General features: G+C 39.4%; 1 protein-coding gene across 2 annotated transcripts in view; it reads right to left on the reverse strand.

The window, feature by feature from the left end:
- LOC117552984 (seizure protein 6 homolog) overlaps positions 1-11,702 on the reverse strand; it is a 118,826-nt gene extending 107,124 nt beyond the window's left edge. For both annotated transcript variants that reach the window (XM_034226721.1, XM_034226720.1), the window contains exon 1: positions 11,483-11,702. In XM_034226721.1, coding sequence (XP_034082612.1) covers positions 11,483-11,570 — 88 coding nt within the window. In that variant the 5' untranslated portion in view covers positions 11,571-11,702. The remainder of the gene's footprint in view (positions 1-11,482) is intronic.
- Between the last annotated feature and the right edge of the window lie 12,674 nt (positions 11,703-24,376).

Raw genomic sequence — 24,376 nt, forward strand, 5'->3', positions numbered from 1 at the left:
CCACTGTAGTATGTGACGTGTGAATAAACTCCAACTCTGTATCAACAACACTGTTGTGTAACTTCAGTTAAATACTTGTATGTGTGTAGATTAGAAAGAGCCGAGGTAAGATAAAGGATCTGCAGTATTTTATGAAGTATTAATCGTACAAAGGTCAGTTTTATACAAGTAGAAGTGTGTATTTACCTGGTAGTAGGCTGTCAGTAATGGCTACGCCTCTCTATTTGGACTGGTAGATCTCAGCAGACTGGCAACTTTAAAAGTAGCTCTCGGTTAAAAAAAGGTTGGGCACCCCTGCTCTACGGCATACCATCCAACCTAATCAATAAACTCCAACATATCCAGAACACTGCTGCCCGCCTCCTCACCCACACCCGCTCCCGAGACCACATCACTCCCGTCCTCCAGAACCTCCACTGGCTCCCCGTCCATCAAAGAATCAACTTCAAAGTCCTCCTCATTACTCACAAAGCCCTCAACAATCAGGCCCCCCCCCTACCTCACAGACCTGCTGCACCACCACACCCCTTCCCGCTGCCTCCGCTCATCAGAAGCCAACCTCCTATCCATCCCCACCCGCACCAATCACCGGACCTGGGGGGACAGAGCCTTCTCCGTCGCTGTCCCCTCCCTCTGGAACTCACTCCCACAACCCATCAGAGACTGCACTGACCTCACCACCTTCAAAAAACTTACAAAAACTCACCTCTTCAATCTGGCTTTTAATGTGTGATTGTTTTTGTATTATTTGACTTTAACTTTAACTATATATTTATTTGTTGTTCCTTCCTTTTATTTTCCCTTCACTATACAGTATCTGTAAAGCGTCTTTGAGCACCTGTAAAAGCGCTAACAAATTAAATATATTATTATTATGCATACTTATATTAGGAATACAAAAGTCAGTTCACGGTTACAATTCAGGGATTCATTTACCATTTTGGTGGACATTTAAAATCTATGTAGCAGTTAAACTCCTTGGTGGGTTGAAATGTACGACCTCCTATTGGAAAAAAGAGAATGGAACGCCACTCAATCGGGGTTAGGGTTACTTGTAAACAAGTAGGCCTACTTGTGCGTCATGACGTCACCGTTTACGTCGCTGATTTTCTCCCCAACGGCGTCAGGTCGATGATCGTGTTGCTTTTAATCATACGAAGCCAGATTAAATTAAATAAGTACTACTTCTCAACCCTTGTACTTTTCTCATCCAGGCCTCTATAGCCTGTGAGGAACTTCCCCATGCTTCTCTGCTCAGTGCCCCTAGTGGACAGGAGGGCTACACACATGCAATGTCAAACAGGTCTTCTTTTTTAAACCAGTCAAACCATTGGAGTCACTGTCCATTATTTGGAGAGAATGTTAAAAGGCGGTTCCGCATTGCCTTCACTTTCTTTCCCGAGGGTGTGACCTATCTGATACCTGTTGAAATATTTCAGATGTATGTTTTTATTTCCTAAAGTGGAACCTAAAGAGCGATGGAATGAAAAAAAGACTTACATTATATCCTTGTCAAAGGTTTGGCTTAACAATCTTTTCAGGAAACTACTAAACATCCCACCCCCATCTTTTTACCCACTATGAAGAAATGTCAGAATTGCATAGACCAGCTCTTTACACTAAAAGCTTTAGTCCAGCAATCAATGACGTGGTCTAGCAGAGCTCCAGCTGTTCCCTGCTAAGTAATCCATTCTTCAGGGCGAATATTCTTTTTAAAGGCTACTCACGGCTTTGACAGATGAGAACGGCCACAATGAGCCGGCTCTCCATCACCCGGAGAGAAGCCCAAGTAGGGGACTGCCTCATAACTGACATCAATTGCCCGGCCACCCGGCAGGCGCCTTGACTGACAATGTTCAATATGTTGAAGATGGCGGTCGATGTTGGAACCTCTACATGATACACAAGGTCCTCTGGGACATAATTTCAATACATCTCTCTACAGAGCACGAGGCTCAGGGTTATATCGCGTCTCTACTGTCTGGATTGAAGTCCTCAGCTTCAAGAAATGATGGGAAATGGATGTGAAACTTTGATTTGAGATGATACCTCCTGCAATAATTCAAAGTATTTGGTGATCAGCTTGCCATAGAAGCATGTGTGCTTAAAACCAGAACATATGTTGAGTGAAAAATGGAGAAGCAGCAGCTATAAAAGCAACGTGTTTTTCCCTAGCGTGCTTTAAACTTACTTTGCTTATGTTTGTCTTTGACTATTTCCAATTACTCATGGAGCTACTATCCCCCCCTCCATCTATCCACAACAGTGTTATCTTTCCCCACTACTTACAATATGTTTACTCATCCTGATGAATTCAATTACATCTTTTCTGAGGAAATTACTGCGGGGGTGGCTCAGCCTGCCAGAGGTCAGCACTAACTGTGAATACTAAAACTACTCCCCCAAACACATTACACAGCCTATTACCTGCTGCTTTTCACCCGGCACTCTCAGACCCTACATAAGCCTTCCCACGGCCACAGATGAAATGCTTTCTAGATGGGATGTGGCGTGGAGAAGAGGGGAAGAGAGCAGGAGCTGTCCATAGGCCTAATCGTTCCAGAGAGCCATCCCCTCTGCAGCCGCAAAACACGCCAGTCCTGATTAGAGAGGTGTGTACACGGCCAGGCGGAGCGTGAAAGGTGCCGAAAGGAGACTCGGCCTAGGGGGAGGGAAACCGTGCCGACTCTTTTTCCAGAAGAAGACTGTGGGATTGATAAGGCGCCAGGCCAAAGCCAAAGCAGGTAGAATAAAGGCAGCAACGCACCACCTTGAAAAAGTGGGAGACGTCGCTTCAGTCAGGTCCTGTCCTAGACGGTCCCAGATTTTTTTTAACATGTGAAAGTCAAATGTTTCAATCTGGTGCACTTTGAGCACACAATTACTAGAGACTAGATCTAGGGGGTACAACTCTAAAACACCCATATGAAAAAGATCGGTTTACATTTTAATAATCAAATAAGTATGTGAACATAACCAATAACCTAACGTGGCCAATAAAAAAATTAATGTAGCATATTTTATTTTTGTTGTTCATTTATATCTTATTTTACCTAGTTAACATTTATTTATTTATGCATTTTTTTTAATATCTCCAGTTTTAAACCATATTTTTGGTTTACTGTCCTATAGTATACATTGGAATGATTTCAAACCTGTTTATCCTAATAATTATAAAGGAGTGCCTTGGAAATATGTGTTTACATAAATTGTGACCAAACCGTTTGAGACCCACTGAGATAACTTAGACTAAAGTGAACTATCTAAACACTCAAGAGTCCTTTACCTCACTGAGCTGTAGTTATCAGCCTCAATCCAACAACAATCCGCGGTACCGATGCGCGCCCTCTCTCCCTCTCTCTTGCTCGCTCGGAGGCTCGCTCGCACTTTGGCTGTGAGCTGCACTTTCATCACTTACAGCGCCCATCGTACAGGGCAAATGAAAAGTGTAACCGGGGTGAAAAGGGTGTTACCTTGACTTAATTATGAATGTTGTTATATCAAGGCTGAAAATTAGGATGAGCCAAACAGTCGAAAATGTTTTTTTCCCTCCCAGAACTACCAGCGCAGCGCCCCCCCAGATCTGGCGCCTATGCCAAACACCGGCCCTGGCTTCAGTGAGGGTTTTGCTAGAGGGGTGCTTGGAATACATTAAAAGGTTAAAACCTGCCCGCCACCCCCATTTTCTCTACATGTTGACATTTCATATTAAACGTATTTCTTTAAATCTCAAAAGAGATGATTGTGTGGAAAGAAACAGCACTCACATAATTATCCAAACACAATAACCGATTTCATGTCCATCCAAAAGTGTCAAAGTGAATAAACAAAGTTCAATTTTGTTTTGCTCTCTCTTGTGTATTACTGTTCTACTCTAGACTGGGACCAAATCCTTCAGGACTTCTTCTTCTTCTGTGAGTGCAACCTGCATTTTAAACATTGTAATCAAAGCCATCATGCTCGTTTATTTGTGGAACGCCAAAAATCGTCATCGAAATCGATAATTGATTAATTGTGCAGACCTACGATATGGTACAAAACTCTGCTATTGAGTCTTTGAACTCTGAATATGAAGATCTTTTCTAAATCCTGCTGCTTTCGCAAATAAATAATAGTATGCATGAATATACATAATGCTAAAAAGGGCATTGTGGAGGTGAAAAATGAAAAATAAGTTTCACTAATTAGTTAGTTACACCAGAACAAGGGCAGTAATATATTCAACTGCTTTGAGGGCAAATGAATGCCAACCTGACTCATGTCTGATTCTTCCCTATGATGAAAATGCAAAATGTTTCATTAGACAGCGAGGAGGAAGAAGAACCTTTCCAAGAAGCTGGTAAAAAAATATACAACGTAGCTGGTTGCCCTAATTTTTAAAGCTGATGCTGCATTTGTACCACAGTGAGGAGAGAATGAAACCATGTGTCTACTTTATGTTCTGCACATTTGAATTTGAATACTGAGCTGTAGATAAAGCTGAAGCACAGCCTGAATAGTAAGAACACCAGGCTCTAACCAGCTGATGGAGAACCGCTCCAAGAAAAACAGCGACAAAATCCAAAAAGATCCTTGCAAAAATAACTCATTTTCCTTTGACAAATAAAGCTCTGAACTATTGAAAAAAGACAATATATGAGACATGACTCAAATTAGGATGCATAGAACATTTCCCCGCAGAGCGAGAGAGGCATTTGCACATGAAGAGTTGAAAATGAGTTGCATTCAGCCAAGCTGTGAGCTCCACCTAGGAGGCAGTGAAAGAGAGCGAGGCAGGCACAGAGAGGGCTGAGGCAGGCAGGCGCCAAGCCTTGAAGAGGGGCATTTTGGCATAATGACTCTCATTTACCATTGACAGGCCTTGGGAAAGTTAAACTAATTATGACAGCACACAGATGCTCAATAGCCCTTGATGAAGTTAATCACTGGCAATCCAACTAACAGGTGTTGAATGATTTCTGTAACCACCCCTGGAACTATAGGGTGTTCAGATCTTTCTAGCGCTTCACACAACGCAACAATCTAGCCCAGATGATGATATCTTGGTTCCATGTTCCTGGCACAATTTCATGTGCAATATTTCCAATGCTGGGAAACAGAAAACGTACTAGTGTTTTAAGCAAGACAAACAGGAAGATTGGTAACTCTTTTGATATGACACTTCTGTCTATAATTCATTATAAAAATACCTATGTGTTGCTTAGCACTCCTATGGCATAATGCTTCACAACAACACTTATAACACATTATAAAGCATTTTATAATGACTTATAAGGCCAAGTATTATATAACTCGCTTTATTTTAGCAAGGATCATTGTATGTTATGATTCCCAAAGTTGTAACATATTATAATCTATTTATAATGCATTATAATCACTGTTTTAATGCATTGGTCATTAGGAACAACCTGAAATGTATGTTGTATAATCATATGTAATACATTACAAACTGGTTATAAGTCATTATAAATGGTTTGCTTTCAGTCAAATATAAGCAGTTTATGCCTTATGATCATAAAAATCGTTAATGTCAGCATGTGACCAGAGATAATGAAGAAATGTGATACATATGATGATAACTCACTACACACACTCAAGTATTATTAGACTGCATTATAGCCACCAAAAGAAAGTGTTAAGAGTAAGTACTATTTAGTTAAATGAGCACACACAAAATGCTTTTTCAAAACCATGAACATTATCACTGTGGCAGCAGGTATAATAACTCTTTTTCAGCTTTACTATTAGATTGAATATGCACCTCTTCTAATAATAACCTCATGTCAATACCACAGCAGCATCATAGAACTTCAGAAACAAATGGTAAAATAATTGTTTTTCTACAATCCAACTGGCAATATGTCACGATAATGAACAACATTTGTTGGATGTTGTAAATCTAAGTGTTACAGGATTCACAATACAACTTCCCGAACCCAACAGTGGCTTGTCAAGGAGCGCCCTGTCACCACGAGGAGATCACAACTCTTTTTAATGAGCTTTAGGACACATAAAGCATTCCTTTCTCCTACTCCCCTATCACTGCAGATCATTGCTAACAGGCGGAAAGATAATAAGCTCCGCTGAATGTCATTCAATTGTGCAAAACTTCCCAGTGCCGCACCGAGGCCAACACAAACTCTCCACACGTGATTAGCTTTTAATTATCTGTCAGGATTTTATCATACGTATTCATTTGAATGCAAAATTCAATTATTATTGAGTTACTTAGAGAATTAATTGGAAACAAGCTCAACAAAACATTATCTTAAGACAATGCTTTTGTGTAGGAACTGGAAAGATGTTTGTTGCTTTCCCAGTTTTGACATAATGTTTCATTTGACCCAGCTCTAAAGTAAAAGCAGTTACAGTATGATAACATTATTTGAGTGTACATTTGATTGATACATTTTGTGACAAGTTCAAGCTGTTGCCTTCAGGTTGTCTGTCCAAGCAAATGTTCCTAACGAGTTATGTCACTATGTCGCTCAGAGAATCACATTGAGTTCATTAAAGGCCAGTAGCATTATCGCGCTAAGTGTGACTTGTTGCAACTTGGTAATCATATCCCTTAAACACTTGCTGGTTGCTGTGCATTGGCAGCTCCGTTCATCACAATTCACACAATCAGGATGACTTCATTTCAATTCTCATGGAGAGAGCACTCTTTTTAATTTAATTAGATTTACTATTAAAGGATGCATGTATTTGTTTGACTTTTTACATATTGATGTAATTGGAATGCCAAAACTTTTTTTTTTTAAATGTTAGGAAATCATTCAAACTCCGCACAGCTACTGAGTCACTTTTCCCTTTTCACATAACATGCATAAAGGCTGGAGCACAGGCAAAGAAAAGATGCCTCATTAAAAACAAGGGACAGGTTTAGGAGCTGGAGTGTGTTGAGTTTTGTGTGGATGCCAATGGTCTGCAAAGGCTAAACCCCCCCCCGCCTGAAATGCCTCTTTTGAAGTCGTATGTTTACTTCCACGACATAGTGACATCACTATGTAACACTCATATAACACGTCCTTTAATTGGCTAGCACTCCAACACATTGGACATGATAGGCTATCTGGGACATCTCTAAGCGGTTGACTAATCACAACAGAGCTGGCCAGCTAACCAATCAGTGCAGACTGGGCTCTGGTTTCAGACAGAGGGTGAAAGGTGCTGCAGCACAGGCAGTATGAGAAAAATAAAGAGCTTTCTGAACATTAAAGCTTGGAGACATGTCACAGTAGAAGCTCAGAATACAAATCTATCCTGAAAATCTGCATAATAGGGCCTCTGTAAAGGTGCACACGGATCACTGAGTGGTTAAGATCAGAATTATAATTATTCTCCTTCTCATTACTGGGAAAACAAATGAAAGGCATCGAGGGCTTGACCAATGGATTTGAAAAGCAACATCATCCATCATGAACTTTATGCCTACTGTCCTGTGATTCCATTTTCTAATCAGGGGGTTTTTACTTTACTTCTTGCACGCTCTTGTCATTTGAATGTTTTGCTGTCTCTTTGATGCTCATCATATGAAAGAAATAGCTGATTGTAAAATCAGGCAGGCTTTGCTAATAAAGATCTGTAAAAAGTATTTAAACCATTTGTTTTGCATATTTTCTTGACATTGACAAGGAATGAAAAGTTAGTAACCAATTATATCGCCTATACATACTTAAAATACAACAATAAGCCAATTAACACATGTCACGTTTTCGGTCTGGATGTTTACATGATATGCAGTGAAGATACTGAACAGGATATTGTTTTTAAAATACCATAACAATGCCTGAATAGCTAATTAAAGGTACATTTCACATACTATATATAATCAAAAGAATATAAATTAAAGTACGTCACAAATGATGCATTGATGTCCTGGACGTGCAAATACAGAGTATAAGAAGCAATGCACCTTGGATAGAATCTGAAAAATATGAGTTGTGTTATTTTAATGACCCTAACAAAACATATGATGCTGATTTTTGACTGAAAATGGCACTGTCTTTAGAAATTACTTTTATTTTGCAGACTACAGATGGAAACATAATGTCACAGTTCCACGAGTTTTGCAATATGTCCCTAGTTCCTGTGCTCATGACAATGAAACGGATGGGTGTTTGTATTCCCTGCTCGCTAACAGACTGGGAAGTGAGTCCACAACAACAGGCTGTGCCACCAATGAGGGATTAAGACCTCCTCTAAAGAAAACCCCAAAGGGTTTCTGTGCGTGTCTAGTCAACAGAATGAAAACTTCTGACAATGGAAAAACATCAAAACCACGAGAATCAAAAATTGAAATGGCCAGCCTTGGAGAATTTGCTAAGACGGGAACAATTGCTGGCAAAGCAACGGCACAGAATTCACTAATGGAAGCAGTTAAATTGTGTTTTTGCTCTAAAAATAGTGCGCTGTGCTTTTTTCTTCTCCCTGGGGTTTTGAGAGGTGCAGGTGTGTTCTTGGGATGTGTGCAATTGTGACTCTGAAAACACTCAAAAATGCACACACCATATAAGCTCTGCTGCACAGTCTGTGTTCACTTAGAGCACTTAATCAAACAGTTTTTGCAATATCATATATAACGTCTTCGGGGGGGCTCTGAGACAAATAACTGGGTTTGCAATTTGCTCTTGATAAGTTGATAATGTATTTCATAAGCGATGCACCGACTTCAGTCCACTAGATATGTATCAGCAGATGTTTTGTTGACAGAGTAAAAGATTATTTCAGGCACTGGTCCAGAATTGGTTTAGGACTGACTGAGATGTGATGACTGAAACAACAGCCCAAGCTATTTCAATTCATTCTCACAATCATTGCATTTTTTAGGATGCACTTGTCCTTCTATAAATGTGTTCATCTTAACAGTAAAACAGCTAGCTTTGAATTAAAGGTTTTATCAAAAGACAATGTAGGAAATAATTCAGTTTACGTTATTTAATACAAATAGCATAGGTCTGTTTGACAATAATACGTAGTTCATGGACTAACTGATGATGTTAAGTGTATTCTGTCCTTCATAGAAAAAGCTTCAGATAATATAAATTATTATTCTTACTACAAAATGTAATACAGATAATAAAGTGCAGATCAATATTATGTTAGTCTTTAGACACTACACTGCGGCACATCGCATGATATTGTGTGATGGCCAATAGATAATGGGTGGTATTTGAAAATGTATATAATTCCTATTTTTTAAATATTAATAAAGTGTTATTATACAAGGAACATGCAGACATATATAATAACCCCAAAAAGAAAGATTTAGTTATTAGCTAATGTTTATATGAAATAAATATTATATATATATGGCAAACATAATATGATGCCAAATGTCTGATATACTGACATGTCTGAATTGACTGCATTTTATGTATTCAAAATGATAATGCAAAACATCTGTTGGCTTTTAATTCTATGAGAGGCAGAGAATATAATAACCTACCCCACAGACATACACTTTAAGTACCAACGCTGTCCTGACCCTTTTCATATCTTTGTGTTGTATCTGAAGAATAGGCTTTCTGTTCTATAAAAGCTTGTATAACTACATGATCTAGTATGTCATACATTGAACTAGAGATGTCTGTTTTCACAGGTAGTTTTAAAGCATTTCATTAAAATAATAAAGCAAAATGCTCTATGAAAACCAAAGTATGGTGAAGTGTTTTTGATGAAAAATGTATGAACATTGGAAAAGACAGAGCTTAACTTTATGTTAACAAAAGTGATGTCAAGTTCAGCGTTATGGAATCATTGAAATCATCCATCTTTACTGACTACACCTTAACCTTTCCTCCCATCCAGTAAGCAAAAACGATAGGTTCTTTTAATATAACAAACATTTAAAATATACTGTTATTTTATCTTCCATGAGAAGCAGGTAATTATCGGCTGTTTTAAATCCATCTTGTGTATCCTTATTTCAATCGTTGTCATCCTTTGTATTTCCTTTCTGCACACTGCACAGAATGTATCTGCATGTTTAGAGACAGTCTATGTCCAACTGCCTTAAAAAGCAATATATAGATCCTCACTGAAAGGGAGAGGGGGTTATAGTAAAACTGTGCAGACAAGCGGAAACACAGGTAGACCAACACAATGCATAGTTCGAATGATAAAGAGAAGCGGGTGCACAATAGAGGAATAATCAGGACAAGGCTGCTGAGCATGAATCCGTAGCCCGCTTCCCACAAGCACTCAACTGTGTCAAACAGCTTGGTCAATAATCTTCAGCAATTCCTGAGGATTAGAGTCTTATTACCGAGCACCGGCTGTCACACAGACCTCCGTGCTGTCTTCCAGTCTTCCTGACTGTTTACTCCAGCGTGGGCGTTTCATATAAATAAAGTTGAATATGGTTCAGTGTTTCATTTGTCTCATAAAGTTTTATTTGGTTATTTAATGTAATGCTATATGTGTGTGTGTGGTGTGGGTGTGTGTGTGTGTGTGTGTGGTGTGTGTGTGTGTGTGTGTGTGTGTGTGTGTGTGTGTGTGTGTGTGTGTGTGTGTGTGTGTGTGTGTGTGTGTGTGTGTGTGTGTGTGTGTGTGTGTGTGTGTGTGTGTGTGTGTGTGTGTGTGTGTGTGTGTGCGTGCAGTTAAAGCAATCTCCTAGGGGTTGTGTTAGTGGTGATTGACAGTAAACCCTTATGTAACCAACTCATATTAAAGCTACTTGAAGGTCTTTTAAATACATATTTAAAATATGTTGTGGTGAAAGTGGCAGTCTGTTTAATATGATGGAGCAGAACATTATTTAAATATGTTGTATCTACAGTATTATGTTCGGAATTAAGATAAAGATGATTAATGTTAGGGATTTGAGCATATACATTTTATTTCTGTAATACTATTGAAACACCAATAATGTCCCGGGACAATTTGACCCAAACATTACTAAAGGATCCAACATGTTTACATAATTGAAGGGTCAGTAACACTATAAAATGTTAAAAAATATAATGTTGTAATATTTATAGTATATCCAACTTGTGTCTGTGGAAATATTCCAGGCTTTAAGAAATGGTATATTGTATCTATTGTATACACACACAAAGAGGTAACCAGGGCCAGGAAAATAATTCTGAAAACTTGAAGCTCATGTATCAACAACAAGATCCAGACTGCAAAACTCTTGGCACAATCCAATTGTTTTTACTCCAATGGAAATTGTAAAATAACAATGACTGATTGGAGGATTACCTCTTAGAATTAAAAAGTAGCCGTTTGGAATGTGGGCAGATAATTAATGGGAGTATCTGCAACTCTTTACCCAGCAATGTTGCTAGTATTTTTGTTAGCTTGATTACGATTTTAGCTCAAAGATCAAGTAGTTAATTATGTGCTGTACCATGCACACTTGTAGATCTGACATAGCGAAGTGAACCCGGTGCCGTTGCCCTGCACTCAGCCTCGCCTCGTATAGTTGGACAGGAGGAACAATCCCCACAAAGTACGGCTACACACAAGTTCTTACCTTGTCCATGTATTTTCACCACGGCAGCAGAAGCGAGAACCAAAACCCCGAAGAGGGTCTTCAATTGACAGCCTTGTCTCGCGCACATGTCTACTAAAGTCGGGGTCGCTCTTTCTCTTCGCTACAGAACACGTCCTTGTGTTGGGAAAGAATACTTCCAGGGCTCTAAAAAAAAAACAAGCGAGAAATGCGCAAAACACAAGAGAGCCGCGCGGGTTGCACTTCTTCTACACTAACCGGAGTGGAGAGAACGGAGAATAATCAAGTGAAATGCGGAGGTGGAGCGGATTCCAGCGCGTGTGAGCAGGCACATGGAGAGGAGAGGCTTCAGTACCGCGGACAGCTCCTAGCGTCCGCTCAGGGAACAGCCTCCAGTCCTAATCCTGAGCTCTGTGGATTTCCTTTGATTCCCTCCACATTGTTTCGGTTGTTTTCTAAAAACAGTCATCTTTTAAATATGTTTAACACATTCAATATTTTTATACCAAGCATATGTATTCAATTTTCCATTTCCATCAACGTAGCTGTCACAACAACTGACTCTTAACTCCTCCCTTTAAGAACCTCAATAGACTTCCACAGAAAACCCTCTTTAACTGTGCAATTATTCTTTCATAATATTTTGAATAATATTTATTTTTGTAATAAAATGTATTATTCAGTTTTTTATATTATTGTGTTATCTGTTATGTATCATTATATATTGTATTGCATATTTTACTTGACCTTCTTGTGTTCTATATAGATAAGCTTATTCTATTTTATTTAGATGTTGTCATTTTATAGCATAGTTGTCTTTAACTTATCGTTATAAATACTTTTTGATATAGTTTATTGCAAAATAATTCTGGTTGAACATGAAGATGGCACACTCAGTGTTCGAAAATACTTATTTTAAATCCTTAAAAGAAATAAGACTTTAATTGAAGACTCTGTTTGAAAAAAATGGTATAAACACAGTTCAAATGTCCTCTACCTCCTCCCTCATTAACTTGCATTGCTTTTCATTTCTTATCCAGGGCTGCAGTCGAATAGTCCATTTAGCTTAGGAACCTTCCTAACCGAGTGAAATGACCCGGAAGTCCCTCAGTGGCAGCCATGATAAGTGCCGTCGAATTCTCTAGAATGATAGGAAAGGAGGTTTCAAACTTCCTTTATAACCTCCTTTAGCTTAGGAACTACTGGACCTCCCTAACCGAAAGGAGAGGAGAAAATGCTCCGTCCACACTCACAACAACGGCATTCTTTCACACACAATGACGTCACGAGCTTCCCACAATGCAACACGCGCCATATAAATATATATAAATGCGCCATTTTCCTGGAGGTGCTAATATCCTGGAAGTGCAAATATAAACAGCTTGCTAACTAGCCAGGCAGAGCGCAGTAGGTTTTTTTTTCTGAATTAACGACCGAAGAAATCGCTGCATGTCTTCGGATTACATCTCTGGACTTGAGGGGTGTGCTTTAGGTCGTTACCAGCGTACACTAGAGCTGTGTGGGTTGTTACAGACTGCCTGCAGATGTATGGAAAAACGACAGTGGCCTTCGTCGATTTTGGCTGCATCTACGTCTAATTTCTGGAAACACCAGGTGAATACCCCACTTGTCACAATAATATTATCATGCCAATGCATATATGTTGTATTTTAGAGTTGACTAGATATTGATTAAGGCAATAGACTATGATATTCTGTACAGGAAGCTTAGCAACACCTAGACGGTGTACGGCTGCTTGCACCTCGCGTAAAACGGCGCAGACCGGAAGTACGGTGTCGCGCTCGTCCCAATACCCGTATGTGTGTGTGAAAGAATACAGACATAAATAAAGCAGCGACTGTATTCACCATGACATAGACAGTCTGTGGTTTGTTCATGTTTAACTTTTGTCCAGTTTCTAAACAGATATGAGGAGCTGTGAGCTCTGAGTGTGTGCTAACGGCTGATGTTTCAGGACATGTTGCGCTGTCGGGTGATGACCAATCACGAAGCGTCATTTATTGAAAGGCAGCAAAAACAACCAATCACAGCAGTGCTTCTCTGGCTGGCTCTGTCCAATCACAAACAAGAAGTGTTCTCCCTATACCCTTTCCGTATACGTTGAAATGCTGTGGTGTTTCCTGAAATGCTGTAGCGTTTTCTGAAATGCTGTGGTGTTTCCTGAAATGGACGTGACTTGCACTTCAGGGCCACCGTACAGGACAGCAGCTGAGTAGAATTTTTTTAGCTGTTAGACCCATTCCCAGTTAGGCTCAGACCCTGCTGTGCATGACGAACTCTGTGGTGAGACGGTCCTCAGGTGCTGGAAATAATCATGCCACGCTCTGAGTCTCTTGGGTCACTTTCTTTTTTTACCCTTTCCTGGGTTCAGTTTATGTCTCAGGGCTGTATCTATTTGCCAGTGATGTGTCTGCCCAGAGCTTGCAGGAGAATGTTACTTTAATGAATAAAGTGGGCAGCCTAAATTGGATTCTGCGGGTAAAGAATATCGAGAAAATACAGTATTTGGTCTCTGTAGCAGCCAGAGCTAAAGCTGTGACAAGGACATAACATATAATGAAAGCAATCCAAGAGAAAAGAGCTAGTTAGTATCATGTGTTGGCAGAGAGTCACTGAACTGAAGCATGAGGAAGACACCTGACTCATCCCAGCTGCATGCTGAGTGGATGACCTTTGACCTCCCTTTAGAGTCCGAGCAAGTGAAAGATCAATACAGTATTACATCATTGTTCTTCTCGTTAATCAGAGTAAGGTAAGTCATTATAAATTCTCTTAGACAGCAAAATAGTTGTTACGAACCATGATCTTGTGTGTTTGCCTTTGCCCGTGTCGGCCACTGTAGGGGCATGATAGAGAAAAATGGATAAAGAAGATTTCATTTTTTTCTTTGCTTTTTGAATAAATATTGACAATAGAGTTAAAAAACTAAATTAGAATAAAGTCAAAATATTTACAATAAAGTCCAAATGTAGGGGGGAAAAGTGTACTTAATGGATAAAGTGAAAGGATGACTATATTCCTGACCCAAAATGAAATAAAATGTCTCCAATATGTATACATATATAAAGCAGTATTCAGTCTTAATATGTCAAAAGCAATTATTATTATTATTAAATGGTATGATAAGTATGTTGAAATATGCTCTGCCCAAAGTATTTATAGATAGGATCTACCATGCATATCATTACATCATATTTAGTTATCTAGGTCAAACTAGCCAGTTATATGAAAACATGTTCAATACAGCCAGTAAAATAATTGCTACTGTATGTTCCTGAATTCTGTACACTTCTACATACTGTAAGTGATGCAGGAACACTAATGGGTGAGTTTCAGAAATGGTTCACAGGAAGTAACAAGCAACAAAACATGTGATTTTTCAGGATGGTTTTGTGTCACCCGCACAACAGAAGAAACATCAGGTTGACGTGCATTCACAGGCAGGCTGTTGTGCGAGGAAAGAGCAAAACGGAATCAAAATAAAAGCAATTAGAAGGCGAGTATAGAGATGCGGGCTGGGTGCGGGGAATAAAAGCGCTATAAGAGACCCACAGTCAGTCGACACTAAAACAGTGTGTGTAAGCAGATGCTATTTCAAAACAAGACCACTCGGGCTAAAAATAAAAGGTGGTTGTATGTACGCCTGTTCTCTGAGGTCTGCACATGCATTATCGTACTGTAAGCCATAAGTGTGATGTGTTATTGTCAGGAAGGATGAACCCTCCCACCTCTCTGTCACACCTCTGGCACTTAAGACTCAACTGCTTCTTTGATATTTCATTCATTGTTGTCGTTGTTGCACAAGGAGTCCTTTCCCACTCTCCTTAATACTTCTGCTTTGTTATTTGTCATGTTGACTTTTCTTCCGGGTTCTATTTGACTTTGTCTCACTTTGTCCTCCTCTATCACTTTGTCATCCCCTTTCCTTCTAAATGTATCTCTTTGTTCCCCCCCTACATCCCCACACGTGGGACACTCTGCATCTCTCACTTCTAGTCTGACTCAGAAAAGGGCTCTAATAGTGTAACTTTCCCTTTGGTGAAGCTCGGCGGAGCTATAAAGCAGCTCTGAGGTCTAGCTGGCAGCCAGATGGTTTCAGCAGAGCTCTCATTCTGCTAATGGGAAGGGGGCAGAGCAGTTAATGAAATGACCAATGTACAAAGGTAATGAGGCACACATCGACTGCAAGCCTTTACACGCATTAAAGTAATCTGAGATGGCAGGATTATGTAAAAAAAAACATTTTACGATGACTGTTCATTAGATGGCTAAGGACTGACTGATTATTCCGCGGCCTGTTCGGCTAACAAACACACTCCCACTGACTCAGAGCTGTCTGTGATATTCAGATTGACTGGCTTGGCTAAGTGCTTCATCAAAGCAAGGATTGTGTGCCAAATGCTATCAATGAGTCTCTGCCCACGTGGCATTTCACCCTACAAATTACAGCACACATTACACTCAGTGACGGCAACACTATCACAGTCACAGGACTCACAAATGCATGCGCAGCTAATCATCATGCATTACATTCACAGTGCGGAACTGTGACCCCTTTCAGCAAACAATCGCAATTAGAGTAGTAGCCCAAAATCTGTTCACTGTTATTTACTGCTATTTGTCTTGCGTTAGGCCATGTCGATCAGGCTGCAGCTGCTACAGGGGAGGAGATGTTAGATATTTAGGGTTTGAAACTAGGGATGATACAAGAGTATGTTGGGGACAATAACAACAACATGAATCAGTAAAATAGCTCATGTTCTTGCCTGATGCTGCAGCTTTAGGATTCCATCAGACAGAAAGTGTCAGACAGAGCATGTTTTTATCCTTGGGTTGCTTTATGTTATTGTGTTTAATGAAGGGGGGCTGTTTGCCTACTTCCTTTGGGAGAACATCAGCTTTTTTTCCCTCTCAATGTGTCTGGGTTTCTGCAGTTGCACGAAATAAATCAGCTCAGGGCGAAAAAATACCCAACTTCATGACCAATTTTCTTCCATTGCTCAATAAGATGATTTGAGAGGCGGGATATCTGTATGGTTTTACCAACAATACTGTAGCTAGCATGATCTGAACAGAAATTGGAGATTTTTGGAAATTCTTTTCATTACTTTAAACTTTAGTATTAACTGTGACAAACCATGAACTAGCGTTAGCACTCATTTGGTTGTTGCCTAGCAACAATTAGTTTTCGAGAAACAGCTAACTCTGTTTGAACTGGGAAAAAAGGCACCAGGTGCTCCCCCCCCCCCACACACACTTTCAACCAGCAACACATCTTCTTTCTGTGCCTTGTCCTTGGCTGACTTTTCCCTCCTAAAGTTAGTGTGTTTCTTCTTTTTTAAGAATGATGTTTCACTAAAGTGCAACCAGCAGTCCTGATGATTTAACTACAGTCATCATTCAGAAAAGGATGATCATAGAAAAACAGCACAGCAAGAGTTATTGTTAATTTTGTCTGCACAACACTGTTGAGAAATATCTCTATTGATTTCCTCCTCTATTGAGTTTCTTCTTGACTGCTGCAACAAAACAAACACCATTCAAAGACATAATGAAGAAATTATTCTCAAAAGTAAAATAATAGTTTTTTTAAATACATTTTCATATACACATGGGACCATCATGTATTTTTGATAGTTTTAAGTGTTTTTGAAAGTGTTGATATGATTTTAACAAATGTTTTGAAGTTGTGTCAATGTCTCTTATCTAGATTTAGTTATTTTCATTTAACCACAAGCACAAGGCTTCTTTCACAGAGTGGTGCCAAACTGTATTGCCCATGGAATAGATAAGACAAAGCTGAAAGAAATATGCATATTGTGTATATAATGTTATCAATTGCCTTACTAATTTGGTTTTTGACACGTGTTATCTGTAATCTGACACTCTTTTTTCCCAATCTGTAAAGCTTCAAAGAAAGGCTAATACAACACCATAACAATGTTGGCTTATTCTGTTCACTCTTACACATTTCAAGGTTAAAATACTTTTCTTCACGCCTTTTACATATTTAATAGGCAACATTGGCAAAGTCACGATATTGCCCGATGCGGCCAGTAACCAAATGATTTATGCTCAGAAGCCAAAGATGATGTGTTGGTCACCCTTTAAAGAGCCTGTGACACGAGTTTCCCCCATCATCCAAACCCATCAATTTGATTAAATATTGTCCCCTTGAAAACCGTTACTGAACTGATTTTGGATATTTGTACTTTGATAACCATTAATCTGCCCTTCAATGTTGACCATTTTCTGGATCTTCTCGGGATTCTTCAAATCCCGCCAAATGATGTGTGACATCATTGCGGGCACGGCGCTCCAGCTGCACCGTTCAGGATCCCAGCATCTGCATGTAAACGCACGATGGCGCACACATCAGCAAGCGATGACAGCGATGACAGTTTAATTTTGAACGTGTCTGAGAGCTCATATGAGGCTGAAGGATCGGTTTATGTTGTATCTGTTAGAAGTTTAGGAATTAGGTGCGTCAATATGGGCGATCATACGGTCATGTAGCCAGTGGTGGACTGGGACTAAAAATCATCCCGGGACTCTCGACCGGCCCACTTCGGTACCGCTAGTAAATTGTCAACGGGGGGAGTGGGGGATGTGCTAGTGACTTATCCGACCGGCCCACTTCGGTACCAGCCCATCAGGATTCGTCCCGATGGCCAGTCCGCCACTGCACCCAGGGGGGGGGGGGGGGGGGGGGGGGGGGAGGGGGCTCGCTGCGGGGAAACGGTGGACCTAGTGTCCCGATCGGAGTGGGAATAATAATAACAATCATAATCCGTGCATTTTATCCATTAATTTCCCCAACATTGTGGTAAAAAAACCACACGTTTAATCCATGTCGGTGTACTACAACTACAAAAAGCATCGGTTTGTTTTCTCATCAGGAAATGCAGACCGGCTCAAACAAACGATTTTTAATCATCATCCTCACGATCATTTAATGTAGGCCTATCATGTGTTCGCCGAATTGACATGAAAGCACTAATAAATGTAGTTTAATCCACTTGAGTTTACAACTACAAAAATAATCTATTTGTTTTTATATCACATCCGACGGGAGGAAATGCAGCAGCTCTCACTACCGATTTTTAATCCTAATTTAATCATCATCTTCACCACGATCATTTATGTTTATGTTCGCCGAATTGACATGAAAGCACTGACAAATATGAATATACTGTAGTCAACTTCATTACAACGTTATTAACGTGCCTAAACTCAGTAATTCACCATTTCTACGCATGACAACACACTTTGTCCGTGTTTGGCTCTCTCGCCGCACAGTGAAGCGTTCCCGCATTGACGTCACTTCCGGCTTCCCCCAAAACTTCTAAATGAGTCGAAGGAATTTCCCTGCGATGTTCGAAATTATTGATATTTATCGGAACGGTATCGCACCTTCTTTTTTAAACTGACGGTTCGAGATTACTAGTAGCCCAATATTTCATTGCACAACAGTTGTTGGGAGGCTGTCACAGGCTCTTTAATGGATTATAAAATGTTTATAATGCATTACAGACATGGACGTCATAAAAAGCGTGGCAATTTTTTCACATTTGAATACATCTGTTTCAAGTGTTTCTATATTGGCATTAGGATCAAGACAATCAATGAATAGTTATTCATAAATGAAATGTGTTCTTTAAAATATAAAGATTTCAGAACACAAACAGCCAAGAATACATTTTCAAAGTGCCAGCACACAGAGTAAAACAATACAATTGTTCTCTTATTTCTGTGACCAGTTTATACCAGTGACATGTAATGTATGTGCTCTTGCCCTAACTCCTGTTTGCTTCCTGAAACGTTGACTTAGTCTGCAACACTTGAAATGCTCCTCAATTGGCAAAAATATATAAGAGGAGAATATCAGCAGCAGATCTCATGAGATGTCATGTTTCCAGTTGTGTGTGTGTGTCTAACCAACACATCCTCACTCCCAGGTCGGCCTATGTTGACGTTATGTCAAGTCCCCTGTCGGCTTTTTCCAACGCAAGGGGGGGGGCCTTAGCGTCCATTTTCAACGCAAGGGGGGGGGGGGGCCTTAGCGTCCATTTTCAGCTTTCCGGGATGTCCATATGCTTCTATGGACGCTCATGGAAGAACGGCATTCGTTTGTGTCGGCTGCCCTTAAAGGCAATGTGAGCGTCCATTCTCATTGGATAACGGAGAATTGTACACCCGGAAGTAAGTATTCCCCTTACTGTCGATTGATTTTACAGTGATATCTGCACTACTCATCGACTAAAAAACACCAGATTATCCTTGTTATCTACACAACATTGATTGGTTTAAATTGTGTGCAATGCTTTTGTATTTTTCCCCTTCGATTCGGAGAAACAAATATGTTTTCGGAGTAAAGGATGGCAGAAGACACTACACTACCCAGAATCCCCAGCTATCGTTTGGACTACACCATGTGCAGAGCCATATAATAGAAGAGTTACGACAACGGAAGTCCAAAAACGGTTATCGTCACGTGGTTCATGTAGAAGAGGATCGTTCCCCGGAAGTTCATGGCGGGCAATGTGAATGCATTGATAACAGGAGATAGAACTACGATGTTTGGTAATTATTAGTGAATAAAGGTTTTGATTTGCAATATGTATACAACAAATCGATATGTGTATGTATTTACATCAATATGTTTTAAAAAATAAAATAGAATTTGCTAATATTAAGTGATAATATTAGGATTAGTGTGAACAACTAGTTTACATGTTAGGCTAACAGTGCCTTGGTTAAAGAGCCTGTTGCTGTTTATTTATAGCTTTGAATTCTTTAAAACCAATATTATCTTCTTAAACTTGTATGGTAGTCAGGAGCATCACTTTCTAATGTGTATTGATATATTTAGAGGGAGGGGATCTAAAGTAATGCTTTAAAATTCAGATTAGATTAATGTCTACCATTTTCTTAAATTCATGGTAGTTTCAGTAACCATGGTAATTGAGGACACAAGTTATCTAAATGACTAATGTCATCTTTATGGCTTTCAGAAAGGACAGGAGACCGACAGGTGACTATCAAAGGACTAGCAGCAGCAGCAGCATGATGATGATGATGATGATGATGATGATACATGTGTTGTTTTAGGAACATCCATTGCAAATACATGGAATTCAATAAACATTGAATAGCATATCATGCAGTTTGTCCGTGCCTTTTCCTCCTTGTTGTCCTGGTTTGCTGTGCTGCCTCCTAGTCGCCTCCTGGGGATGCTCCAATCGCTCAGAGAAAGGAGTACGAATGTACAGCTTCCCCACTGACACAGAGCGGAGGAAGCAGGAGCAATTTCACGACCAACAGCAAAAAAATATGTGATTTATATACAAACACTGTATTTGCACTTTTCACAAAACGAAAACCACACCATTGGGAAAGCTTAATGTTTTTGTTTAATACAAAAAACAGGGAAAGGCTTGAAAAACACTGAGAGTTGAGACTCAGGGTGCAGGGTGAGGGTCTCAGTGCAGGTATTCAGGCTCCATTGAATCCCCCTCTGGTTCTTGTGCTGAAAGAGGGATAAACAGACAGGAGAAAGGGTTATACACACCTATATAGCACACCTATTGGATGGGAAATTGCCTTGGGGAGATAAGGTGTGGTCTTTGTTCCCAACTGAAGTTATGGAACTTTATTATTTGTGAGTTTAACAAAGTATGACAAATGGCATCAGTAACAGATGTGATATGAATTTCTATAAAGTTGTCTCACATTCTTGGTCATATTTTATATACAGTATGTAATGAGTATAACATGTCCAGTAAGTATAAAGTGTTTCCTAATACTGTGTATTCAACCACTATGGAATATGTATGTGGGCAGACAAGATTCAGACACAGTTGTTCTGTGTGTGAAGTAACCTCAAGTCACTCCGCAGGCACATTTTGATGCAGACCAGTTTGTCAAGACAAAAAAGGGCAAGACTAGGCTGAGAGCAGAGGCTATACCCACCATCTTCGTGCATCGCCCTGTGGTCAAAAAGAGAAGGGCCCCTGCACCACGATTCACCCCGGGACCTGTATCTACAAAGCCCATAGCTCATGATCACAGCTATAGTGTGAAAGGTGACACAGGTATAATAAGTATGAACTCTTAGTAACAAAAGTAATATTTCTTATTTTAAGTGGTATAATATTTTAAATGTTCGAACATTTACAGTGCCATGTCTTCTACTTACATTAGTCTCAAAGATTGAGGGAAGAAGGGAAGGGATCACTGCCCTCCACCTGCCAGAGGAGCGCAAACAACAAAAACAAGCAAGGTGTCCCGTCATGTACCTGGAAGTTTGGGTTGGCAAAATGGAGTAAGAGAGGGACTTGAAAAACCTTGGTGGCTGTCTACTCATGTTGTTACAGTTGGCTTGGTTACAGCTCTCAAGTTTTTTTTTGTGCCATTTCCACATCTTTAGAAAATGTGAAAAAATTGAAGTGAAATCAACCTCTTCTCTGGAGAACAAACCTCGATTTCTCTGTCTTGTGAGTTTGCAGTCTTGCAGTTTTGCTCCTCCACCTGTAACATCACTGCCCCTCCACCTGCCATACAGTAGGTTACTAACAAGATTACTTATATAATACAGTGATATAATACATGTTTAGTATGCTTACTTATATAAAACAGTAGTATTAAACTTACCTTGTGTGTTCACTCTCACTTAAGTCCCTCTCCCTTTGCCATCAATCCAAAATCAGCTGAGCTGCAACATTATACACACAGGTAATAATCAACATAATCACAAGGACACAATATGGCTCTGCTAAAAACACTCACTCTTACACGCACCAAAGTTATATTTATCTAATATTTAACTCCCTCCACCCCCGCATACAATCCCGTTTAGAAGCCCCTCTTCTCTAATTCAACAACGTTGGACCAAATAGACATTAAGAGAACGGAATTTACAATTAAAAGGCTGTTCAACGTGTGTTGCTAACTTGCTTCGGTATCCTAGCTTGATCTGTTATCTGTAAACGTTCCCTAAATCTACTAATTTAGGGATAATCCACTGACATCCTTTAATACACATGTTCAATTGAATCAGATGTACTGATAATATCCGCAATATAAATCTTTAAACTTCTTCTTACCTTTAAAAGTCCGTCACGAACGGTCTATTATGCTGCAACTCTACCGCTCTGCTAGCCTTGGCGCTAACTTCCGGGGAACGATTGAGAGGCTCCACGATCCGCCATTGCTGTAAAAAAGTGGTCCATTGGAGTGAACGGAGATGTCATAACTCTTCTATTATATGGCTCTGACCATGTGCTCTGTTTGACGTCACGTGATCTTCAAATTTCTCCCTGAAGAAAAAAAAAACATGGCCGAACTTCGTTTTATTCTCGATGGAAAATCCCTATTTTAAAGTTAGTTTGGCCATTAAAATGCGTTTCGATGTCATTTGATGCGAGAAATATGAGTTGTTATTTCAGATTATGTGTGCAGTGAATGTACATGATCTTTAGTTTGCTAGTTATTACGAAGATTACTTCAGGAAATTGCGTCCATAACGTTTTCATTGTTACCAAGGTGGTTGCTAGGGACGCTGCTATCGATATTATTTCTGTTATGTTGTGTAACTGTTTAATGGTGTTATCTTTATTGCTACCCCCTTCCCCGTCAATGTATAGTGTTGGTCCACAGCGAAAACATATTAGTTTAACAAAATCCGCATCTAAAGATAGCCTACGTTATTTTCCCCTGTGCAATTCCAGTCTCACATCTCACAGCACATCGTCATTAACAAATACCGGAAACAGACCGAAAACATTTTTTTTTAAAAATACAATAATACTTTATTCCGAGTGTGCTTGCTTTTCTCTTTGGAAGTCATCACATAACTGCATTGTAATACACGGTTCGGCTGCATTAAATATTACATATCTGCCGTAGTTCTGTATTTATAGAGCCCTGATGAGAAGACTTCTAGACAAACATGAGGAACTGAAAACGTGACGTGGATCATAAATATATCAGCCATTAAACAACATCTTACATTTCTTTTCACACAATACGTCTCCTTGCAGTATCAACACTAATTCGGCTGACTTTTATATTTGATCCAATTGGTAGATAGGCTGTATTTACACCATAAAGGTGCACACCTGATATAAAGGGACACCTAGTGGTTAAAGCATGTTATTGAATTTCATTATTTTTATTATTAGATATTAATAGGATCCCTATATAGTATATTAATTACTCGTTATTCTCTACTAATAGTTAATTAAAGACTGTTAAACTGTTACATGACTATTTTGCACATCCCTTTCAAGATTTCAAGATTGTCTAAGGTTTATTGACATATCATATAGGCCTACACAACTATGGTGTAGTTATGCATTGAATGAAAAACTTGGGTCGCAGGTTCCTCAATAGTGCATTACAAGACATCTATCAATATTTGTGCGTACCTCCAGCAATGTTAACTATGTTGAAGCACTTATTTTAACTGATATTATACATAATGTATTATACTCTTATAAGATGTATGTAGATATTTCATCTCCGACCTTGTCAGGTATTGAACAATCAATAAATAAAGAACACAGAATTGTTGAATATAAAACACAGAATTTGTGTGATTATACTAAATGATTTACAAATAAACACCACTGCATATTTAACTGTTACACATGCTGATGTAACGCAAATGTTCCAACTTGAGATCAATAAAGTATATCTTATCTTAAGCTGATCGATGGCTATACTGCCATATTTGCAAAATGTGCCTCTGAACCTTAACAAGTGCATGTTTCAGGCTTATCAATTAAGGTAATGTAATGTAATGTAATGTTATCAATTAACAACAGGGGTCACAAACATAAGACCAGCTGTTAAATAAAGCTCTTCTGACCTTAGCTGGCATGTGTGTATATA

This window comes from Gymnodraco acuticeps, unplaced genomic scaffold, assembly GCF_902827175.1.
Source record: "Gymnodraco acuticeps unplaced genomic scaffold, fGymAcu1.1, whole genome shotgun sequence".
Taxonomy (NCBI): domain Eukaryota; kingdom Metazoa; phylum Chordata; class Actinopteri; order Perciformes; family Bathydraconidae; genus Gymnodraco; species Gymnodraco acuticeps.